We start from the raw sequence: 21,266 nt of genomic DNA, 5'->3' as shown, positions 1-21,266 counted from the left end.
GTGTTATATTACTGTATACAGCGCTGGGAGGTTGTATTACTGTATACAGCGCTGGGGGGTTTATATTACTGTATACAGCGCTGGGGGAGTTTATATTACTGTATACAGCGCTGGGGGATATATTACTGTATACAGCGCTGGGGGTTATATTATTGTATACAGCGCTGGGGTTTTATTACTGTATACAGCGCTGGGGGGTTATATTACTGTATACAGCGCTGGGGTGTTATATTACTGTATACAGCGCTGGGTGGGTTTATATTACTGTATACAGCGCTGGGTGGGTTTATATTACTGTATATAGTGCTGGGGGGTTTATATTACTGTATACAGCGCTGGGGGGGTTTATATTACTGTATATAGTGCTGGGGGGTTTATATTACTGTATACAGCGCTGGGGTGTTATATTACTGTATACAGCGCTGGGGGTTATATTACTGTATACAGCGCTGGGGAAGTTTATATTACTGTATATAGTGCTGGGGGGTTTATATTACTGTATACAGCGCTGGGGGGGGTTATATTACTGTATACAGCGCCGGGGTGGGTAATATTATTGTATACAGCGCTGGGGGTTATATTACTGCATACGGCGCTGGGGGTTATATTACTGTATACAGCACTGGGGGGTAATATTATTGTATACGGCGCTGGGGGGGGTTATATTACCGTATATAGTGCTGGGGGTTATTACTGTATACAGGGCTAGGGGTTATGTACAAGACATGGGACCTGCTCTGATCACCATAATGATATTTTGGGGAAGGTTTCCGCTGTATATGGAGCTTGCATTTTATTCATGTAGTTTCTGTTTTTCCCAACAGGTGCCCAGGAGGTTCTCATTGATCCAGGTCAGTAAATTGAATAAATCGTTGCTGAACTATGACACTCCCCTGTATGTTAGTGATATGCAACCCTCGCAGAGCTCCCTGAGCTCCCTGAGCTCTTATCCCTCCCATCACTCCTGTGTTCCAAGGGCCCTTTATCACTCCCATCACTCCTGTGTTCCAACGGCCCTTTATCACTCCCATCACTCCTGTGCTCCAAGGGCCCTTTATCACTCCCATCACTCCTGTGCTCCAATGGCCCTTTATCACTCCCATCACTCCTGTGTTCCAATGGCCCTTTATCACTCCCATCACTCCTGTGTTCCAACGGCCCTTTATCACTCCCATCACTCCTGTGTTCCTATGGCCCTTTATCACTCCCATCACTCCTGTGTTCCAATGGCCCTTTATCACTCCCATCACTCCTGTCTTCCAATGGCACGTTGTGTTCGCTGATCCAAGTTTAAGTTTAAAAGGATAATTGATGGTTAGAAACCCTTTTGTAATTATATTACAGCCAGAAATGTCCTTGTTTTCCATGAAAGCAGCTCATTGACCCCAAACCTTTGACCGGTTGGGTAAATTTCTTTCAGTCCCAAAATAAATTAGTTCTTTTTCCCCCACTAGGCGCTCTGTCTACTAACGGCATAAATATGGATGCCAGCACCGAAATTGGCCGCGCCAAGAACTGCTTGAGCCCCGATGACATCATAGAAAAGTACAAAGAAGCCATCTCCTACTATGGGAAGGTATGGATCAAATGAATTACACCGAGTCAGAACACGGATGTTTTATTTCGCTAAATAAACCCGTGTAATGGTGTTTACAGATTACAATAAGTGACACATTAGAAGCTTACCTTATAACCTCCCGTTCTCTGGATCTGCGTGATTCCTCCCCATTATCACAAGTTATCTCTCCCATCTACCGTTAAGCAGAGAAGGGGTAAGAAATAGATTCGATTGTCTTGCAGATCTCTAGAGTAGGAAGTTAAAGCGACTGCTCCCGTCGCTGCTAATGCATGGAGGTTAATTTAGTGAAAGTTACCCTGAGAGCGTAAGATTTGGGGAAAGGGACAGCTCCGCTTTAAATGCCAATGCATGACATCATGCGCCAGTGCATGACATCATTACCAAGCATTGCATTGCATTAATTTATATGTTACAGTACCGGGCAATGATAATAGTTATCAGACAATTTAAAAATCCAAAAAAATGAACGCACGTTATAACATACAGGTAGAGCAGGATGAGAGGGCTCTGCTCTTGTGAGCTTACGATCTATTACAAGCATTAAACATAGTAACAGAGAGGGATTCAGTTAATTATTTCTTTCCCTGTATGTTGCTCTGGGGGGGGGGGTTCTCCCGAATCCCGCTTGCCCTGCCGAGCTCTACCTTCGCCCCGAAAAGCGGGATGGAGTGGCAAAATCGGGACTGGCCGCCGCAAAGCGGGGCAGTTGGGAGGCATGCAGCAGCAGAATTCTCTCCAGCAGACCCTCGTCTGTGCTGTTATTGACCGTCGCTGCATAGACGAGTCATTAAAGATCCGTTTTTGCTTCGGCCGGCTCGGGAGATGTAAGATTGAACATTAAACGGCTGTCATGCATCTCAGCGAAGAGGCGTTGGGTTATTAATTGATTTTTGGCTCGCGGTTTTTACTCGGGGAGAAACATCATAAATTCCGAGACGCATCGGCTTAGCAGCTTCCCTATTTAATCGCACGGGAATAAAATATCTAGCTGTCAAAACGCTTTTTTTATATCGTTGTGCACTTGCAGTTAGGTTGTTGCAATCACGAGTTAGTATTATACAAATCGTTAGCTGAAAAAAATACCAATTTTCAGTGATGTTCAGAATTTTTTATGTCTGGCAACAGATAAAAAATAAGTTTTTACAAATATTGCCCCATAATGTTTTCAGGCAGCTGCATATCAGCCGTTTGTATGATTCTCGCTCTGTTATCTGACCCCCAATCTACTAAACCCACCGACTCCTTATCATACTGCCTGTGGGGAACAATAGAATGGCTCAGTCTTAATCACCGAGCAGGACCCCCTGACTAATGAAAGTCTATGGAGGAACGGACTTCATTAGCATCGCCATAAAGCATTAGCCCAGTGTGGTGCTTGAGACGGGAAAGTCACCCCTATAAAACTCTATGAACAGAGAGTTGGTCTGACCCGCAGACTGTAAATAGTAACCCTTTCACTGGACATCGTACACGGTGGATTGCGACTCACTTGTGGTGGGAATCAAATGGTTCTTATAATAGTCCTTGTGGAAACTATCAGTATTAAAGCAGCAATTCCAGCTCCTGATCACAGCAGGGGCGCTCACGCTAACACACATCCAGACAGTCACACTAACAGATACACCCAGAGACTCACACCAACACAACTAGACACACACACACACACTATCGCTAACATACCAAGAGGCACAACGTTAACGTACCCGGACGCTCATCCTTACATACCCAAAGACACACACTAACACACACGCACACTAACATAACCAAAGACACATGTTCACACGCTTACCTACCTACACAAACACTAACATACCCAGATAGACACGTTAACACTCTAAAATCCTCGGACACACACACACATGTTTACGCCCTAACGTACCCAGACACACACACACACGTTTACACACTAACATACCCAGACACACACACACACACACGTTTACACACTAACATACCCAGACACACACACACACACACACACGTTTACACACTAACATACCCGGACGGACACACACACACACACACACGTTTACACACTAACATAACCAGACACACACACACGTTTACACACTAACATAACCACACACACACGTTTACACACTAACATACCCGGATACACACATTTACAAACTACCATAACCGGACACACACACACACACACGTTTACACACTAACATACACACACGTTTACACACTAACATAACCAGACACACACACACACGTTTACACACTAACATACACACACGTTTACACACTAACATAACCAGACACACACACACACGTTTACACACTAACATAACCAGACACACACACACACACACACGTTTACAAACTAACATAACCGGACATACACACACGTTTACACACTAACATACACACACGTTTACACACTAACATACACACGTTTACACACTAACACACACACATGTTTACACACTAACATACACACACGTTTACACACTAACACACACACACATTTACACACTATAATATGGGTATACAGTTGTTCTCTTGTTGTAGGTTACAACAAGGAAGGAAAACCAGCTTTCTGCGGTCCTTAACCGTCTGCGTTTTTCCTTTGAGAATCCATTCGTTTATCTTTGTAAAGTTTATGTCACACGGATGTTCTTCCCTTCTCCAGTCCAAGGCTGCCGGCGTCGTGGAGCTGGAGGCCTGCGTGAAAGCCGTCCGAGTGCTCGCCATACAGAAAAGGAGCATGGAGGCGTCCGAGTTCCTGCAGAACGTGGTGTACATCAACCTGCGCCAGGTCAGTGCGGGGCAACGTCTATAACATTACATTAACTCCTACGCTAGCTTCTTCTTTTTATCTTTTAAAGTTTGGGCTTTTCTGCGGAATACGTAGCAAGGCTTTATCTTACTGCACAGAGATGAGTGGTAGAGAAAGGGCAGTTAATTAGCCGATGACTGTCACTTTATGGCGTGAAGGGGTTAACTTTGCCTCTTGTTCTATGTCGGCCCAATTAAAGGTATCCTCTTCTAAAAACTCTTATTTTATCTTGGGCTAACGTGGCTCTATTCAAATGATTTAAAAAAGCTATTATGTGCTCGGCCAATCAGGGAGAGGGCAGCTCGGGTTTATTCTAGGTTGCAACGCTTTAAATAATTCATGTTGGGAGTTATATGTCACCAATATACAGAAAACAATCAGATGCTTTTTATTAAGTGTTGTTTAAAGGGTTTGTGAACTGTTGGTGTAAAGGTCATGTGTCCCAATACTTTTGTCCATATAGTGTATATGCATAGATAGATAGATATATATTGTATATACACAACATATGTCCTGGCATTACAGACACTCCTAATGTATATGAAAGATCTCGGCGCATGCATAGAAAGCGCAATTTTTTGTATTCATTTTCAAATACAATACCCAGGTTTTTTTTAAATGATTTTCATAACTCTTATTTCAAGACCCGCACTGAGCACTGCGTTCCCGCTGAGATCACCGAGGCACAGGCCACGCGGCTCAGAGTTTACGGTCTGCGTTTTCTTGTCTTCAGCACAAAATCACAATGACAACCCCCAATGGAATATAAAGGGGGGGCTCTGCGATCCAGAATGTTACTTTAAATCCTGCAGGGGACTTTAGAAAATGCAGATTATTCAGCAAATCAAGAGTATCTCCCCTGGTGAAATGTAACATAATAAGCCAACATGTCAGAGAGGCGCAGAGCCGTGGGTAAAATGAAGATAAAGCCTCGCCGAGCACATAATGTTCTATTTCAGTAATTCTATAGGGGTGGTGGTCATTCTTTAAATATTATTTTTTACATAGGGGGCACCGGAAAACAAACATTTCTTTCTTCTTGTTAATCGGTTATGGAAAATGAGTTTGGATACTTAGGGACGCAGCAGCTTTACTTAAACGTTAGTTTATGGATGGGTTTTAAAGTGGAAAGTTTCCCTGCCATTGTAATTACCATCTAACACTGTCTGGGTTAAAGGAAATGTATAGATCGAGGGTAACAAGGAAATGTATAGATCGAGGGTAACAAGGAAATGTATAGATCGAGGGTAACAAGGAAGTGTATAGATCGAGGGTTACAAGGAAGTGTATAGATCGAGGGTTACAAGGAAATGTATAGATCGAGGGTTACAAGGAAATGTATAGATCGAGGGTAACAAGGAAATGTATAGATCGAGGGTAACAAGGAAATGTATAGATCGAGGGTTACAATAACTTTACAGCAATTCACTCTCCGTGTTGTGACCCCTTATGCAAATTCATTATGTCCTTTAATCGTTAATTTGCCTAAATATCTGTTTTTAAAGGGGCCCATGGCCAAAAATATAGAAGCTTTTTTCGTCCTCTGTAAACACCATTAAGGCGCCCGGTTCCCTTTAAAACTTATATTCTGTGGCAAACGTGGAAGTTTTTAGTTTAATTCCCAAAGCTATTTCAACATTAACTCATTAATAAAGTGCTTCTGGCTCGGATTTAAACGCAGGTCGGCAAAGCCCTGTATCAGACTGAATGTTTATTCTTTATAACAAGCGTTACATTGTAATCAACATCATAAAAAAAAACACACTTTTTTTTTAAATGAAAAAGGGACAATTTCAACCTGAGAGTACAAATCCATACAAGTCATTAAAATCTGTTACATTGATCTTTACATTAACGGGGCTTATGTACGCAAGGTGGTTCTTGTCTACTGTGGAAAAAGTGATTATCGCCATAGCAACTAATGGAATGACACCATCACTTGTATTTGTTGCTATGCAAAAGGACCGTCTTCTTTCTACCTGAATATTTGAAGCCGCCAAAACAAGAAGATCTGTATATATTTTTCTGCTGTATGTTTCGTATATTTTAGGTCGGATTTAATACATTTTGTTGCCGTTTTTTTCTTTCTAAAGTGATTTGCTGTTTCTTGTAGCTGTTATAATCTCTTTGGGTCACTAGGTGGCAGTAGAGTAGCACCGTAGTGGCAGAAGCTGTGTATGGTGTGTAATAAATAGCCCCAAATGCCCTTTTAATATGAATTCTGGGTCTCTTGTTTTTGAGTTTGCTGTAGAAGTTTGGTAGAAGTAGGCTGTTAGGAATTGCTGTTTAGAAATATGTTACCCGCCTGTCCCCCGCGTCGAATGTAAACTCCTGCATGGATATTTCCATTATCTGCTATGTTTTCTACCCAAATATTTGTTTGCTGAGCACTCTTTCTGCTCGTGTTCGTGAAAGATCTCATGGTATCATGTAAATACATCACATATACTTTAATGCACATGGAAGCTGAAAGGTCCCTTTAAATTTCCATAGGGTCCATGATGCGGAATCCCCCTCCATATGCATATGCCTATTTCCCTGCCCCAGCTATTAGCAGTGTTTGGCTGACATACTCACTGGCAGTCCGCTTTCGCGGTTGCTCGTGACCGCTCCGGGCAGTTGTAGCGGACATGCATGTAAAGAGCGCGCTTTCTTGCTGCTGATTGCCTGCTTCAGGGTTCTAAGGAGTACAGAATGGGGAGTTCTTCTGCAGCCCTCAAGCTGCAGCTTCTCCTTAGGGTTATACTTTCTTCTTTTTTGCATGTTGGAAGAAGGCCTCGTTCATAATTTTTGCTGGGAACACGTTGTTGTCATGTGACGCAAAAGCCATTGCAACTGAAAACACTTCTGCGGTTTATTAGCCCTTAAGATGCAGGATGTTCTGCACTCCCTTCTATTACGCTTATATATATATATATATATATATATATATATATATATATATATATTATATATATTATATATTACATATAATATATAGCGCCCGCAGATTCTGTAGCTCTGTTAGAATCGGTGGCCCTGGGCTTTGATTCTTGCTTTGGGGCAAAGAGGCTGTGCTGGGAATGGCGTCTGTGGCTGGTATTGTAAGATTTGCTTTTACGTGTTTTTTTGCGAGATGCCTTAGGACCTTCTCCCACCCTCCGCATGGTTAACCCTTTCATAAGCTTCAATTTCACTGAAAGAAAACCGATCCCCCCGGCTGATGTACGGATCAGCGAAGTGCACGCTCTTGGGATCAGCAATCCGGAGTGCTTGACCCCTGTACAGGAGATTTATTGTACCGCGGTGCTCCAAGAGATCGCTACGGAGGATTCTCTGCGAGCGATGCCTGAATGGAACCGCAGCCTTTAAATTATTAATGCCAGCGCAGGGAGCGCTGCTCGCTTCTTATTGTCGCAGTAACTGCGCCGAGCAGCCTGAAATTTTTTTTTCTGTAATGGGCATCAACTAATTTATCATTTAGTGAACAATCACAAAATTGCCCCCCCCTTTTTTGTGATGTAACTAAGTTTTTCCCAGTATTGCATTTTTTCTGTAGATTTGTTTCTTTTTGATCTTGTTAATCCAAATTTGCATAAAATATTCCCAGTCTTTGGTATTTTTTGATATTTCGATGAACGCCGTTTTTCTGAACCCCCCCCCTTTTAATCGTCCATAATCCTGTTGGATTAAATTTGGTGGAGTTCCGTGACCTGCCCGTCGGTAGCGTGCTCAGTCTTCTTCATACTTTCACAACAAAAGAATCATCTGCCGGTAACTGTTCCTGATACAGCATCGCATCCATTTGTAACATACCTCCCAAGTCTCCCAGATTTTGAAAGGAGAGTCCTGATTTTTAGGCTACTTTCCCAGATTGCTGCTCGTCTGATCTCCCCCTGACTGACCCAGGGAGCTGTAAGATCAGTAGAGTTCTGTGCTGTTGCAGCCAGTGCCATATTAATAAAAAAATTAATTATTTTTTTCTGATTTATTATTATTATTATTATTTTTTTTTTTTATATTTATTTTGTATATTATTATTTTTTGTCATTTATTATATTGTTTTTGTTATATTTTGTATGGTTGTTATTTTTAGTGATTTATTATATTTATAATTTATTATATTGTTTTTATTTATTATATAATTTTTTTTATTATATTTATTTTTTTTGTTTTTTGGTATATATTATTATTTTTTTTGTATTAACTGGCCGTTTGAGCAGCGCTGCTGCAGGAAGGAAAAGTAACTTAACGGGGAGGAATAATTATTCAGATCCTAGAAACAGGAAGATAAGATGTGACAATCAGAGCCGGATTCCCCAAAACTGCGCAGCGGGCAGAGCGCGAGCCCCGTGCCGCTGGCCGTAATATTTACTTGCTTTTTTTTACGCCAGTTCTCTTATTTTATTAGCAGGTTTAATGCATTAAACTATGTTTTTTTGTCTTGTTTCTAGCTGTCGGAGGAGGAGAAGATCCAGCGGTACAGCGTCCTCTCCGAGCTCTATGAGCTCATTGGCTTCCATCGCAAGTCGGCGTTCTTCAAGCGCGTGGCGGCGATGCAGTGCGTGGCCCCCAGTATCCCGGAGCCGGGGTGGAAAGCGTGTTACAAACTGTTACTGGAAACGCTGCCGGGGTACAGCCTGTCTCTCGACCCGAAGGACTTCAGCAAAGGTAACGTGTCAGCCGGAACGTAGCTGGGGGTCCGGCAAAAAAAAGGACAGATACATTCACAAAGGGCCCCCCCTTTACTGATTATTAATTATTGGTAAAGGTGAGATTTTATACGTTCCTGAGAAAAACTAGCCCTAGAAGCTTACAATCTAATGGTATTCAGCTGGCCAGTAAAGGCATTGGTGTATTTCAGCTCAGCGCTGCCCTAAGTCTGACGCAAGCGCTTACCTCCTGCTGACCCCGTCCTCTATGCTGAGCATCATGGTATGACATCATACGGCCACACTCCACCTGTGCGCGATGCAGGATTCCGTAGGGTGCACGACACGATCCCTGATCTCCCCAATTGGTGCAGGGAGGGTATTAAACATGCATGGGATAGACATACGGCTCCTGAATCTAAGACGAGATCAACGACTGATTATGGTTTGAGTCTTTACAGCGGGAGAAACGGCAGACTAGACGGGGGCCGAATGGGGCCGATCTGCCCTTAAATATTGTGTTTTAGTGCTAAATGGCAGGTAGCATATTTAATATTTTTTATCTTATTCTTTTTTAAGGGGCTCACAAGGGGTGGGCTGCTGTCCAGATGCGTTTGCTTCATGAGCTGGTGTACGCGTCCCGGAGGATGGGGAACCCGGCGCTGTGCGTCCGCCACCTGTCCTTCCTTCTGCAGGTCATGCTGGACTTCCTGTCTGATCAAGGTAAGCAAAAAAAATGACACTTCTCATTATATGGCCGGAAGATTCCATTTTTTTTCCTAGAAAAAAATTCTGGTAACCGGCAATTTGGGTTTAACCGTTTCCTTACCACAAATGTACTAATTTCGGTTTCAATAAAATGCCGTTCTACAAAAAAAAAAAAAAGAAAAGAAATAATTTTATTCTTTCCTCAATAAAACGTAACTGGCTAAAAATGAGAAATCACTCCTATCACTCACAGTGCTGCATAGTGTAATAATGAACAAAGTAGCATTTTTAGCAATTAAAAGTTTTACTGGGAGATATTTTCTATGCTATTTTCCCTTTGTTATTCTTTTAATTATATTGGAGATTTAGTTCTTTATTTGCTTTATTTAGCTCCAAATGTGTTAAATTTAGCAGATTAGGAGGAACAAAACCTTTAATTCTAGATTATTTATTTTTTTGTTGAAAAAATGGTGCAGCTCACGGCAGCAAAGCGTTACCTCCTTTCACATCTAATGATATGATTATAGCAGGGGGCTACTGGAGCGCTCCCTCTTCTTGGGGGCGTGGTTTCCCCAGGGGGTGGGGTTAGCCATGCAGCTGGGAAGTGGGTGTGGCCAAACACCTCTCTCCTTGCCTGGAGAAAGAAGAAACTGACCCGGAGACCCTGAAGCAGGACTCTGCCTAGAGACTCCGAGTCAATTGGATCGCTTTACAGGTTGTTGGGTATATCTGTATTAACCGTTTGGGTTGGGTAGCCATCCCTGGCACTTGGAGATTTCGTTGTTCTGTTGATGATGCTTTTTTGATAAATATATATATATATTTTTAAAGATATTTGCAACGTTCCACTTTGATGCATATGATGTATGTGTGTCTCAATTGTGCCGAATCCTCCGATTCCGAAGAACGCCCCCATGCATTTGCAAAACAGACAGAAACAGTTAAAGGGACAACAAAAACATCCTGTCTCACCTACAGATATACTTTTACTTTCCAGTGAAGGTGGTACAGCCTCCCATCAGAAGTGGTAGAGCTTAATGAATCATGCCTGGGAAACTCATGTTACTGGGAAATACTCTCCCTCCCCAGTCCGCGGTTTCGGGAGTGACGAGAGAATCCAGCGATTGGCCGGCTCTGGGTTATCAGGGATGGGAATTTATTTGGGCTCCCGTTAGAGAGAGTATTTGCTCCGGTTTTGTTTTGTGGGCCGATTAAGATGCTTGGAGTGAATGGCGCATGAAATTAAACCGCTCAAGCGGCACACATCTCCCCAATGCATGCTATGGCTGTGTCGGGCTTAATGAAATCACCAATCCCTCGCACTCAATTAAAGAGAGAAACACGGCACTGGCTGGCAGATCGGCCCCATCCGGCCCCCGTCTGGTCGCCCGTTTCTCAAACCTTAATCAGTCGTTGGTCTCATCTTAGATTGGGAGCCGTATGTCTATCCCATGCATGTTTAATACCTTCACTGTATACTCTACCGCTTCTGCCGGGAGGCTGCTCCACTTACCTACCACCCCTAACTTCCTTACATTGAACTTTCAGAAGTCACAAGAGTCCTCCCTAATCCCCCCCGCTGCCACTTTATTGGACGTTATAAAAGTTTATATAAAGTGTGTATGTGTGCGTGTGTATGTATATGTGTATATATATATATATATATATATTATATTTATATATTATATATATTTATATATTATATATATATATATATATATATATTATATATATATATATATATATATATATTATATATAAACTTTAATATATAATATATATATATGTCTCCCCTGTTGTGAAGCTGCTTGTTGTTGCTGATTGGTTCAGGCAGGCTGGGAGAGGAGAAAGGCAGGGAGTTGATCAGATAATGCTTTCCCTACCACATTTAGCCACAGATTTCAGTCCTTTGCTTTTAACCCCTAAAGGACAACTGGTTGACCTTTAACCTATTAATGACAATGCCTTGTACATGTATGGGCTTTGTCGTGAAGGGGTTAAACGAAATATCTTAAATAATACGCAAGTTTATAGGTAAAAAGACTAGACATAAATGCTAAATAATTCATAGCACGGGGCTCTTCCTCTTTTACACGCATTTCTCTAACCTGTTAACCCTTTGAGTGCTGCTCACATTCTCGTGGAGCACTTGAAAGCGACCGGTTGCCGTTTGCTAATCAGCGGTTAATTTGTGTAGCGAGCGCCCGCAGTAGCGGCCACGCAGGACGCGATGGGATTTAAGTCTTAATGTTTGCGACCCAGATATCCACTAATACTCACGAGCTCTTCGCTGGGAGAGCTTTTAATTGTTCGAATAGGGAGCGTAATTAAATGAAAATTAACCCGCGACATTAACTCTCCGAGGAAGGGTAAGCGCTGCTTAGCTGACGTTTTCTTAATTAAATTGTTTGGAATTCTGCCAATCTGCTATCAGTTTTATTCGTTGTATATCTTCTGATCCGTGGCCCACGAAATCCGCTCATTCTGATTTACTGACTCCCACTCAAAATTCTGGCCTCTTGGAATACCTCCGCGAAAAGGAGGCGCCACGCATAGACAACCTCTCCCCCACGCGGAGGAGCGGCCCCCGGATGAGATGCTGCTAGAATATTGTAAAGCTGTACCGAGAAGAAAGCCAGCAATACGGATGGCTTGAGCTCCTTTAACAGGGAGACATCACAAAAAAGTAAAGGGACAGCGCAGCTACCATATGCGTTAAGATGCATTTCCGCCAGCGGGGTGGGGTGGTAACGAGAAGGTTGACTATTGGCCCCGTTGTTATACAGGATTTCATTTTTTGGCACCACATATTGGGTTAGTGGTTGGCCTTTGCTGTCCTTGTGTGGTTGGCACTGAAAGGGTTAAGATACATGAATCGATAAAGCTTCACATTATAAGAAACCCCCCTCAAACTTTGGGATCTTAATGGGGGAAAAAAGGCCAGAATATAATACGACCCTTATAAAAACGACCGCTGTTTTTGCTTTTGTCGCTCTCTCCCACACTAATTTCCTCTCTCACACTCATTTCCTCTCTCTCTCTCTCTCACACTCATTTCCTCTCTCTCACACACTCATTTCCTCTCTCTCACACTCATTTTTTCTTTCGCGCTCTCTTACATTCTCTTAAACTCACTCTCTCACACACTCATTCACATTTACTCTCACACACTCATTCACTCTCTCTCACACACTCATTCACGCTCTCTCACACACTGTCATTCGCTCTCTCTCTCGTTCTCTCACCCTCTCGCTCAGTGTCTCCCTACCTTCCTCCGCTAACCTCTTCCACGCCCCGTTTCCTTTTCTGCAGCACCTTCTTCTTCTGCCTCTTCATGTTCTTCTGTCTCCTTTCTTCGCCCGCTTCTCCCTGGTATCCAATAAACAGGTTCTTCCGCACACACCCTCTCCCCCTATTGGAGGACTGTGGCAGAGGCTGTCCCCAGCATGTGCTCCGTGGCGCCACCTTTTTGCGGAAGAACTCCAAGAGACCAGAATAATGCAGACGGACTCACAGAAACTGAGGAGAAGAGGGCCCTGCTCTTGCGAGCTTACAATCTAGTAAAAAATGGGATAGACGTATGGCTCCCGAATCTAAGACGAGACCAAGGCCTGATTAAGGTTTGAGTCTTTACAGCAGGAGAAACGGGCGACTAGACGGGGGCCGAATGGGGCCGATCTGCTGGCAGATTCTGTGTTTCTGTGACGTTTTCCACCCACGGAATTTATCACGAAAAACGTAATTGTTTTTTTTACAGAATTCCCTTTTTTTAATTGCAGTTAGTTTTGGATAATTTGGTATCTAGTAATAAGGCGTTTGCAGCGACCCCCGATCACCAAGAATAATAATATCTTTTCTCCGAGTGCCTGAACAACAGTTTCCCCCGGCGACGGCGGCTCGCGGTGACGCTCTGTGTACTTTATGGTGTGAAACGGCACAGAGACAGGATCGTTAATCTCCAGCCCGGTACAACGGCGGGATCGCGGCCCGTTAACGTGCGTGCGGAAATGAAACGATTCCTCGCAAGCTGATCAACCTTAAAAAGCATTAAGCGAAGGGGCATGCTGCGTATTAACCTCTTAATTACCGCGGCACGGCTACAAGGAGTTAATAGGCTGTAACCTTCTGACTTCACGGATGTGTCTTCTCCACCTCGTTCCCAAAAACCTGTTATATTTAGAAATAGGTGGAAGCTGCTTATACTTCAAAGAGAATTCCTACTAATTCATTTCATTCATTCAGATTAAAAATGTTTTCAAATTTTTTACCCCAGTTGTAGTTTTTGCCCCATAATATAATGTTTTCAGACAGCTGCATATTAGCCGTTTGTATGAGCGCCCGACTCCTTATCGTACTGCCTGTGGGGAACAATAGAATGCCTCAGTCTTAATCACTCACCATGACACTCTGACTAATGAAAGTCCTATGGATGAACAGACTTCATTAGCATTGCCATAAAGCATCAGCTCAGTGTGGAGTTTGTTCTTTATTACTGTATACAGCGCTGGGGGGGTTGTAATATTACTTTATACAGCGCTGGGGGGGTTGTTATAATACTGTATACAGTGCTGGGGGGGTTGTTATATTACTGTATACAGCGCTGGGGGGTTGTAATATTACTTTATACAGCGCTGGGGGGGTTGTAATATTACTTTATACAGCGCTGGGGGGGTTGTTATAATACTGTATACAGTGCTGGGGGGGTTGTTATATTACTGTATAGAGCGCTGGGGGGGGTTATATTACTGTATACAGCGCTGGGGGGGTTATATTACTGTATACAGCGCTGGGGAGGGTTATATTACTGTATACAGCGCTGGGGGGTTATATTACTGTATACAGCGCTGGGGAGGGTTATATTACTGTATAAAGTGCTGGGGGTTATTACTGTATACAGCGCTGGGGGGTTATATTACTGTATACAGTGCTGGGGTTATATTACTGTATACAGCGCTGGGGGGGTTATATTACTGTATACAGCGCTGGGGAGGGTTATATTACTGTATAGAGCGCTGGGGGGGTTATATTACTATATAGAGCGCTGGGGGGGGTTTATATTACTGTATACAGCGCTAGGGGTTATATTCCTGTATACAGCGCTGGGGGGGGTTATTACTATATAGAGCGCTGGGGGGGGGTTATATTACTGTATACAGCGCTGGGGTTATATTGCTGTATACAGCGCTGGGGTTATATTACTGTATAGAGCGCTGGGGGGGTTATATTACTGTATACAGCGCTGGGGACGGTTATATTACTGTATAGAGCCCTGGGGGGTTATATTACTGTATATAACGCTGGGGAGGGTTATATTACTGTATAGAGCGCTGGGGGGGTTATATTACTGTATACAGCGCTAGGGGTTATATTCCTGTATACAGCGCTGGGGGGTTATTACTATATAGAGCGCTGGGGGGGGTTATATTACTGTATAGAGCGCTGGGGGGGTTATATAACTATATAGAGCGCTGGGGGGGTTATATAACTATATAGAGCGCTGGGGGGGTTATATTACTGTATACAGCGCTAGGGGTTATATTCCTGTATACAGTGCTGGTTTTTCTCCTAATTTGAAGTATACCGTAGTTTATAAAGTAGTATATACAGTATATATAGTAGTTTATGTAGATGTTTCTCCTCTGAGCTGGACACGTTGTAGCCGTTCACGTCTGGCCGTGGCGCGTTTCCACATATTTAGTCCCGTCAGCAATAAATGTCTCCTTGTTTCTGTCGGCAGAGAAGCAGCAGCCCTACCTGCGCTCCTCCTGTAATGGAATAAGTCACGATCCGTTGCTCTTTTATTATACGGAAACCCGTTTAAAGGGCGCCTGTCAGGGAAATATAAAATATTCCATCTTATTGCTACTAAACTGCTGCGTAGCTGGAGGGCTTAATGCTCGGCTTGGAGGAAAGGAGTGAGAGACGGGATGATAGAAACATTTAAACACTGAACAAGAGGCCGCAATCTAACACAAGAGAGTCGGAGGCTGGGATGGAATGGAAGGAAGATTTACTTTACTGACAGGGTGGGAGATAAGTGGAGCATTCAATAGAAATATACATACATACTGTGTATATATATATATATATATATATATATATATATATATATATATATATATATATATATATATATATATATATATATATATATATATATATATATATATATGTGTGTGTGTATATGTGTGTGTGTTTATACGTGTATATATCCCCGCATTGGCTCAATTACTGGCCGCACCCTTAAAGTTTGGTGCTATTTTAAAGAAATTATTTTTGAAGAAAAAACACCCATAAGTGGAATAGTAAAACAGTATTTTATCTAATGAACTGGAATACATGTATTTTAACATTTTTGGTATCTATCGGTTTGTCAGCATATGTTATATACAAACAGAAAACCAATAGCCATTTTAAGGTCCCCCCTTAATTTATAATGCACCTTACTTATAGATATACCCCTCTGCACCCCCAGACCCCCTGGTGTCTATGGGGGCCGGCCGGCGAACGTCTGCGTGATGCGCGTAGACAACCCCCACTGCCGGCACTTCCGCCGGGGCTTCTATGATGGAGCACTGGAAAGTTATGCCACGCCGGTGCTCCACCATAGAAGCCCCGGCGGAAGTGCCGGCAGTGGAGGTTGTCTACGCGCATCACGCAGACGTCCACCGGCTGCCAGAAAGGAGAGTCCGTGTCCCCTCAGGACACCTGAGACCTTGTAACACTAACGAGTCATGTGACACCGGGGAGGGTAAATGGCTAATTGGGCCCAGTTTGGACATTTCCACGTGGGGGGGGGACTCACTTTTGTTGCCGAGGTTTAGACAGTAATGGCTGTGTGTTGGATTATATTGAGGGGTTAATGGCTGTGTGTTGGGTTATATTTGAAGGGTTAATGGATGTGTGTTGGGTTATATTTGAGGGGTTAATGGCTGTGTTGGCTTATATTTGAGGGGTTAATGGCTGTGTTGGGTTATATTTGAGGGGTTAATGGCTCTGTGTTGGGTTATATTGGAGGGGTTAATGGCTGTGTGTTGGGTTATATTTGAGGGGTTAATGGCTGTGTGTTGGGGTATATTTGAGGGGTTAATGGCTGTGTGTTGGATTATATTTGAGGGGGTTAATGGCCGTGTGTTGGGTTATATTGGAGGGGTTAATGGCTGTGTGTTGGGTTATATTGGAGGGGTTAATGGCTGTGTTGGGTTATATTTGAGGGGTTAATGGCTGTGTTGGGTTATATTTGAGGGGTTAATGGCTGTGTGTTGGGTTATATTGGAGGGGTTAATGGCGGTGTGTTGGGTTATATTGAGGGGTTAATGGCCGTGTGTTGGGTTATATTGAGGGGTTAATGGCGGTGTGTTGGGTTATATTGAGGGGTTAATGGCTGTGTGTTGGGGTATATTTGAGGGGTTAATGGCTGTGTGTTATATTTGAGGGGTTAATGGCTGTGTGTTGGGGTATATTTGAGGGGTTAATGGCTGTGTGTTGAGTTATATTTGAGGGGTTAATGGCTGTGTGTTGGGGTATATTTGAGGGGTTAATGGCTGTGTGTTGGGGTATATTTGAGGGGTTAACGGCTGTGTGTTGAGTTATATTTGAGGGGTTAATGGCTGTGTGTTGGGGTATATTTGAGGGGTTAATGGCTGTGTGTTGGGTTATATTGGAGGGGTTAATGGCTGTGTTGGGTTATATTTGAGGGGTTAATGGCTGTGTTGGGTTATATTTGAGGGGTTAATGGCTGTGTTGGGTTATATTTGAGGGGTTAATGGCGGTGTGTTGGGTTATATTGGAGGGGTTAATGGCGGTGTGTTGGGTTATATTGAGGGGTTAATGGCCGTGTGTTGGGTTATATTGAGGGGTTAATGGCGGTGTGTTGGGTTATATTGAGGGGTTAATGGCTGTGTGTTGGGGTATATTTGAGGGGTTAATGGCTGTGTGTTATATTTGAGGGGTTAATGGCTGTGTGTTGGGTATATTTGAGGGGTTAATGGCTGTGTGTTGGGGTATATTTGAGGGGTTAATGGCTGTGTGTTGGGGTATATTTGAGGGGTTAACGGCTGTGTGTTGAGTTATATTTGAGAGGTTAATGGCTGTGTGTTGGGTTATATTTGAGGGGTTAATGGCTGTGTGTTGGGTTATATTGAGGGGTTAATGGCTGTGTTGGGGTATATTTGAGGGGTTAATGGCCGTGTGTTGAGTTATATTTGAGGGGGCAGTAAAGTTACTCTGTTATACAGGCCGTACACTCACTGCGTTACATTGTAACAGAGATCATTTCTTCAGCGTTATCACATGAACCGATATAATAATATAATAAATAATAACATATTTACCAACATGTGAGGGTGGACTCGCTTTTGGGAGATACTGTGTGTGTGAGTTTATATACATACATACATACATACACATATATACAGTCTATATGTTCAGTGTCGGTGCCCTATAGGAAGAAAATGTAGCAGTTTCGGACGCGCCGCCCGTTCGGTTATTTGCTTTTTTTCGTGAAGGGAACGTTATTTTCTGGTTTTCTTTATTTCTGGTAGCCGCTGTGTCTCCGTCGGATGCTGCGTGGAGCGCGTGAAATGTGAGCTCAGGCCGGGAGAATCGCTTCTCTCTCTGCCGCTCGCTAAAAGGACAAAACATTGTCTAAAGGGAAGCCGCTGAGCCAAAACTGCTTTAAGTCGCTGGGAGAAATGGCGCTGTGGTTTTGTGTTTTTCAGGTTTTTTTTTTTTTTGCACAAATTTTGGCGTCAAAGCATAAAATAGCGTAATTTAATATATTTGTCTGATTTCTATGTTTTTGTAAATATTATCCCGTTCAGCCACTAGCGGAGAATCGTTTTTTTGTGCGTTTAACCCGTTAATTTGCTAATGGCGGCCGCCGAGGATGAGTGCTGAGACCGGGCGGTGGGCATGACAGCCTCTTAAAGCTGCTGTTCCACTAAAATGTAACCCCCACCCGGGATCTTTCTTTAACCCCTTAAGGACAACGGCTTGTCCTTAAACCCATCAATGAGCCCGTACGTGTGCAGACTTTTTTGCCTTTATTGGCAGTGGATTGCAAGCTTTGGAGACTATCTGGGACAGCTCCCAATCCTTTATGCTCCAGTTTAGCCAGTAAAGGCATCGTCCGGATCGGCTCCTTCTACGGCGAACACTCTATGCCTATTTCTTGCAGTTAGGCCGCGTCGTCAGCGTCCCGTCACATGATGCGTCCGGCTTCGTGCCCCGTCTTCTAAATCCGTCGCCTCCATTAGGTTTCAGGAGATGCCCTTCAGCGATGTCCTTTGACTGTCGTCCAAATGTAATTCTTATTTTTAGGTGTTATTAATCCTCAGACATTGGATGATGAATGAATCCCGTCGCTTTGCTTTAGTCTTTTCTTTTTTTTTCTTCTTCTACATAATGACTTTTTTGTCTATTTTTCCAGATCTACGCACTAAATGAACCTGCGTGGAGGTTAAAAATAAGCAAAATAAATATATTAGAGACCCACCTTACCTGCAGACACCCTTCACTTCCTTTTCTACAGATCTGCAGGATTATTCCTCACCATTAAGTTATCTCTCCACTGTTGTTAAGTTGCTGATCGGTGTTGATTGGCTTAGGCAGCCTTTGTTTTATTTACCGATCTTTCTTTTTTTTCAGAGAAGAAAGACGTGGCGCAGAGCCTGGAAAGCTACACCTCAAAGTGCCCGGGGAACATGGAGTGCATTGTGCTACCCGAGGGCCTGACGTTACCCCCCGTCCCCTTCACCAAACTACCCATTGTGAGGTGAGGTAATCATAGAACCCGCCGGCAGACCGGTCGACAATTCCTCTAAATAAACATTTTTTTATCATTTACATTTCCTAAAAACCTGGTTTCCTCAATAATAATAATAATAATAATAATATTAATAAACCCCGTCAGGGTCAGCATCGGATCCGAGTCCCGCTTACGGAGCGGCCGCTCGGCTCAGTGGAACCGGACGAAATGGGTTTTTAGTGTAAGCTTCTCCAGGTGTTGCCGTAGGGAGGATTCCTGGTGCTACCGGATTTGTTACGTTGTAACTGTGTGTAGAAGGACGTTGTGTGGGTGAGGGGGTAGGTCGTCGGACCCCGAATAAACCTTTTCCTTCCCGCGATCAGGTCTGTGAAGCTTCTGAACCTCCCCGTCATCCTGAGGCCGCAGAAAATCAAAAACCTACTGGGTCAGAAGCTGTCCACCAAGAGTCCCTTCATCTACTCGCCCATCATCGCCCACAGCCGGGGCGAGGAGAAGAACAAGAAAATAGGTGAGAGACTCCGCTCCTCGCGGGGCTGATCAAATCTCTTTCGCTTCTGACCCCCAAGGCGCTCCTAATTTTAACCCTTTAATAAAATGCTCAATCGTACAGACCTAGTTCATGTTTGATGTCCAGGAGATCGGCATTGGTCAAAGTATCCATGGAGGTGTCCGGTCTGACCGCCTTTTATCGCAGCTTTGTAGGCTAATCTAATTTAAACTCGTGTGCCGGTAATCGGACTCTTTGCAGAGGGTGATGTGACCTGATTTCCAGCACTTTTCAGGCTAGATTAACGCTCCTCTGTTAAACGAGGCCTGTTGAGTCTTCCACGTCGCCGCTCTTTTCATCTGCCGTTGCCGAGCGGTTACTGCCGTGTTACAGAAGTCATCACGGCTCTGTAGCACAAATCATTCAAACCTGCCAGAGCTTCTGCATGGAGCCAAGAGATCAGAAGCAGCCCTGCTCCCTTACCAACTCATCAAATGAGCACCAGATGTAAAGTAGTACTGTCAGGCAATGAAGATTACTTTTATTTTCCAATAAACTCCCTTTATCTGCAGACCTGGAGCTGCCCTTGCTGTCAGTCAGGTGATATTTTGGGTGACTTTACCTCCTCAAACACCACACTGAGCTGATGCTTTATGGCAATGCTAATGAAGTCTTTCCTCCATAGACTTCCATTAGTCAGAGAGTCCTTAACTGAAACATTCATTTTTTTGTTTTACCGTAAAGCAGCAGGATTAGGAATTACTGGGTTTATTTAGTAGATTGGACAATAACAAAGCACAAGATATAAGTATGGCTGTGAAAAACATTGTGTTATCAGAAAACTAGAATTGTAATGAAACAATATTTAGCTTACTTTAGTACCCTTAAATATTGAGTATAATACACTCATTTTACCCACTATTCAGGAATCCTGAATAAAAAAAATGATGCTGCATAATAGCTCCGGAGAGCGACTGTGCAGTGTTAACCCCTTCATTATGATCGCGGTTTCAACGCTTGTGTCTTTAGCCCATACATCACGGTTATAAGGTAAAAAAAAGAAAAATACATTAGTCACAAAAATGCATACTTTATTATTATTTTTACATTTTTTTTTTACATAAGCGATTACTATCAGGTAGCTGATTAGCAACAGTTTAGGTCGCTGATTATTGATCGGATTCGTTAATCGGCCTAAACGTTCACTTACAAGTGATTGGTTACCAATATTTTATTTACCAATACAGATTTCATTTTTTAACAGCTTTTAAACGAATAAGTTGCTATGTGATCACTGATGAATG

At 43.2% G+C, this 21,266-nt stretch overlaps 1 protein-coding gene across 1 annotated transcript in view; it reads left to right on the top strand.

Annotated features, from left to right (window-relative positions):
* The window catches only part of TRAPPC9 (trafficking protein particle complex subunit 9), a 242,591-nt gene that overhangs the window by 36,150 nt on the left and 185,175 nt on the right, over window positions 1–21,266 (top strand). The window contains exons 5-11 of the mRNA XM_053466161.1: window positions 825–851; window positions 1,455–1,576; window positions 4,221–4,346; window positions 8,801–9,017; window positions 9,578–9,721; window positions 19,355–19,481; window positions 19,838–19,983. Of these exons, the coding sequence (XP_053322136.1) occupies window positions 825–851; window positions 1,455–1,576; window positions 4,221–4,346; window positions 8,801–9,017; window positions 9,578–9,721; window positions 19,355–19,481; window positions 19,838–19,983 (909 nt within the window). The remainder of the gene's footprint in view (window positions 1–824; window positions 852–1,454; window positions 1,577–4,220; window positions 4,347–8,800; window positions 9,018–9,577; window positions 9,722–19,354; window positions 19,482–19,837; window positions 19,984–21,266) is intronic.

This window comes from Spea bombifrons, chromosome 5 (genome assembly GCF_027358695.1).
Source record: "Spea bombifrons isolate aSpeBom1 chromosome 5, aSpeBom1.2.pri, whole genome shotgun sequence".
NCBI lineage: Eukaryota > Metazoa > Chordata > Amphibia > Anura > Pelobatidae > Spea > Spea bombifrons.
The sequence above is the reverse complement of the archived record's forward strand: the minus strand, read 5'-3'. Positions and strand labels throughout refer to the sequence as shown.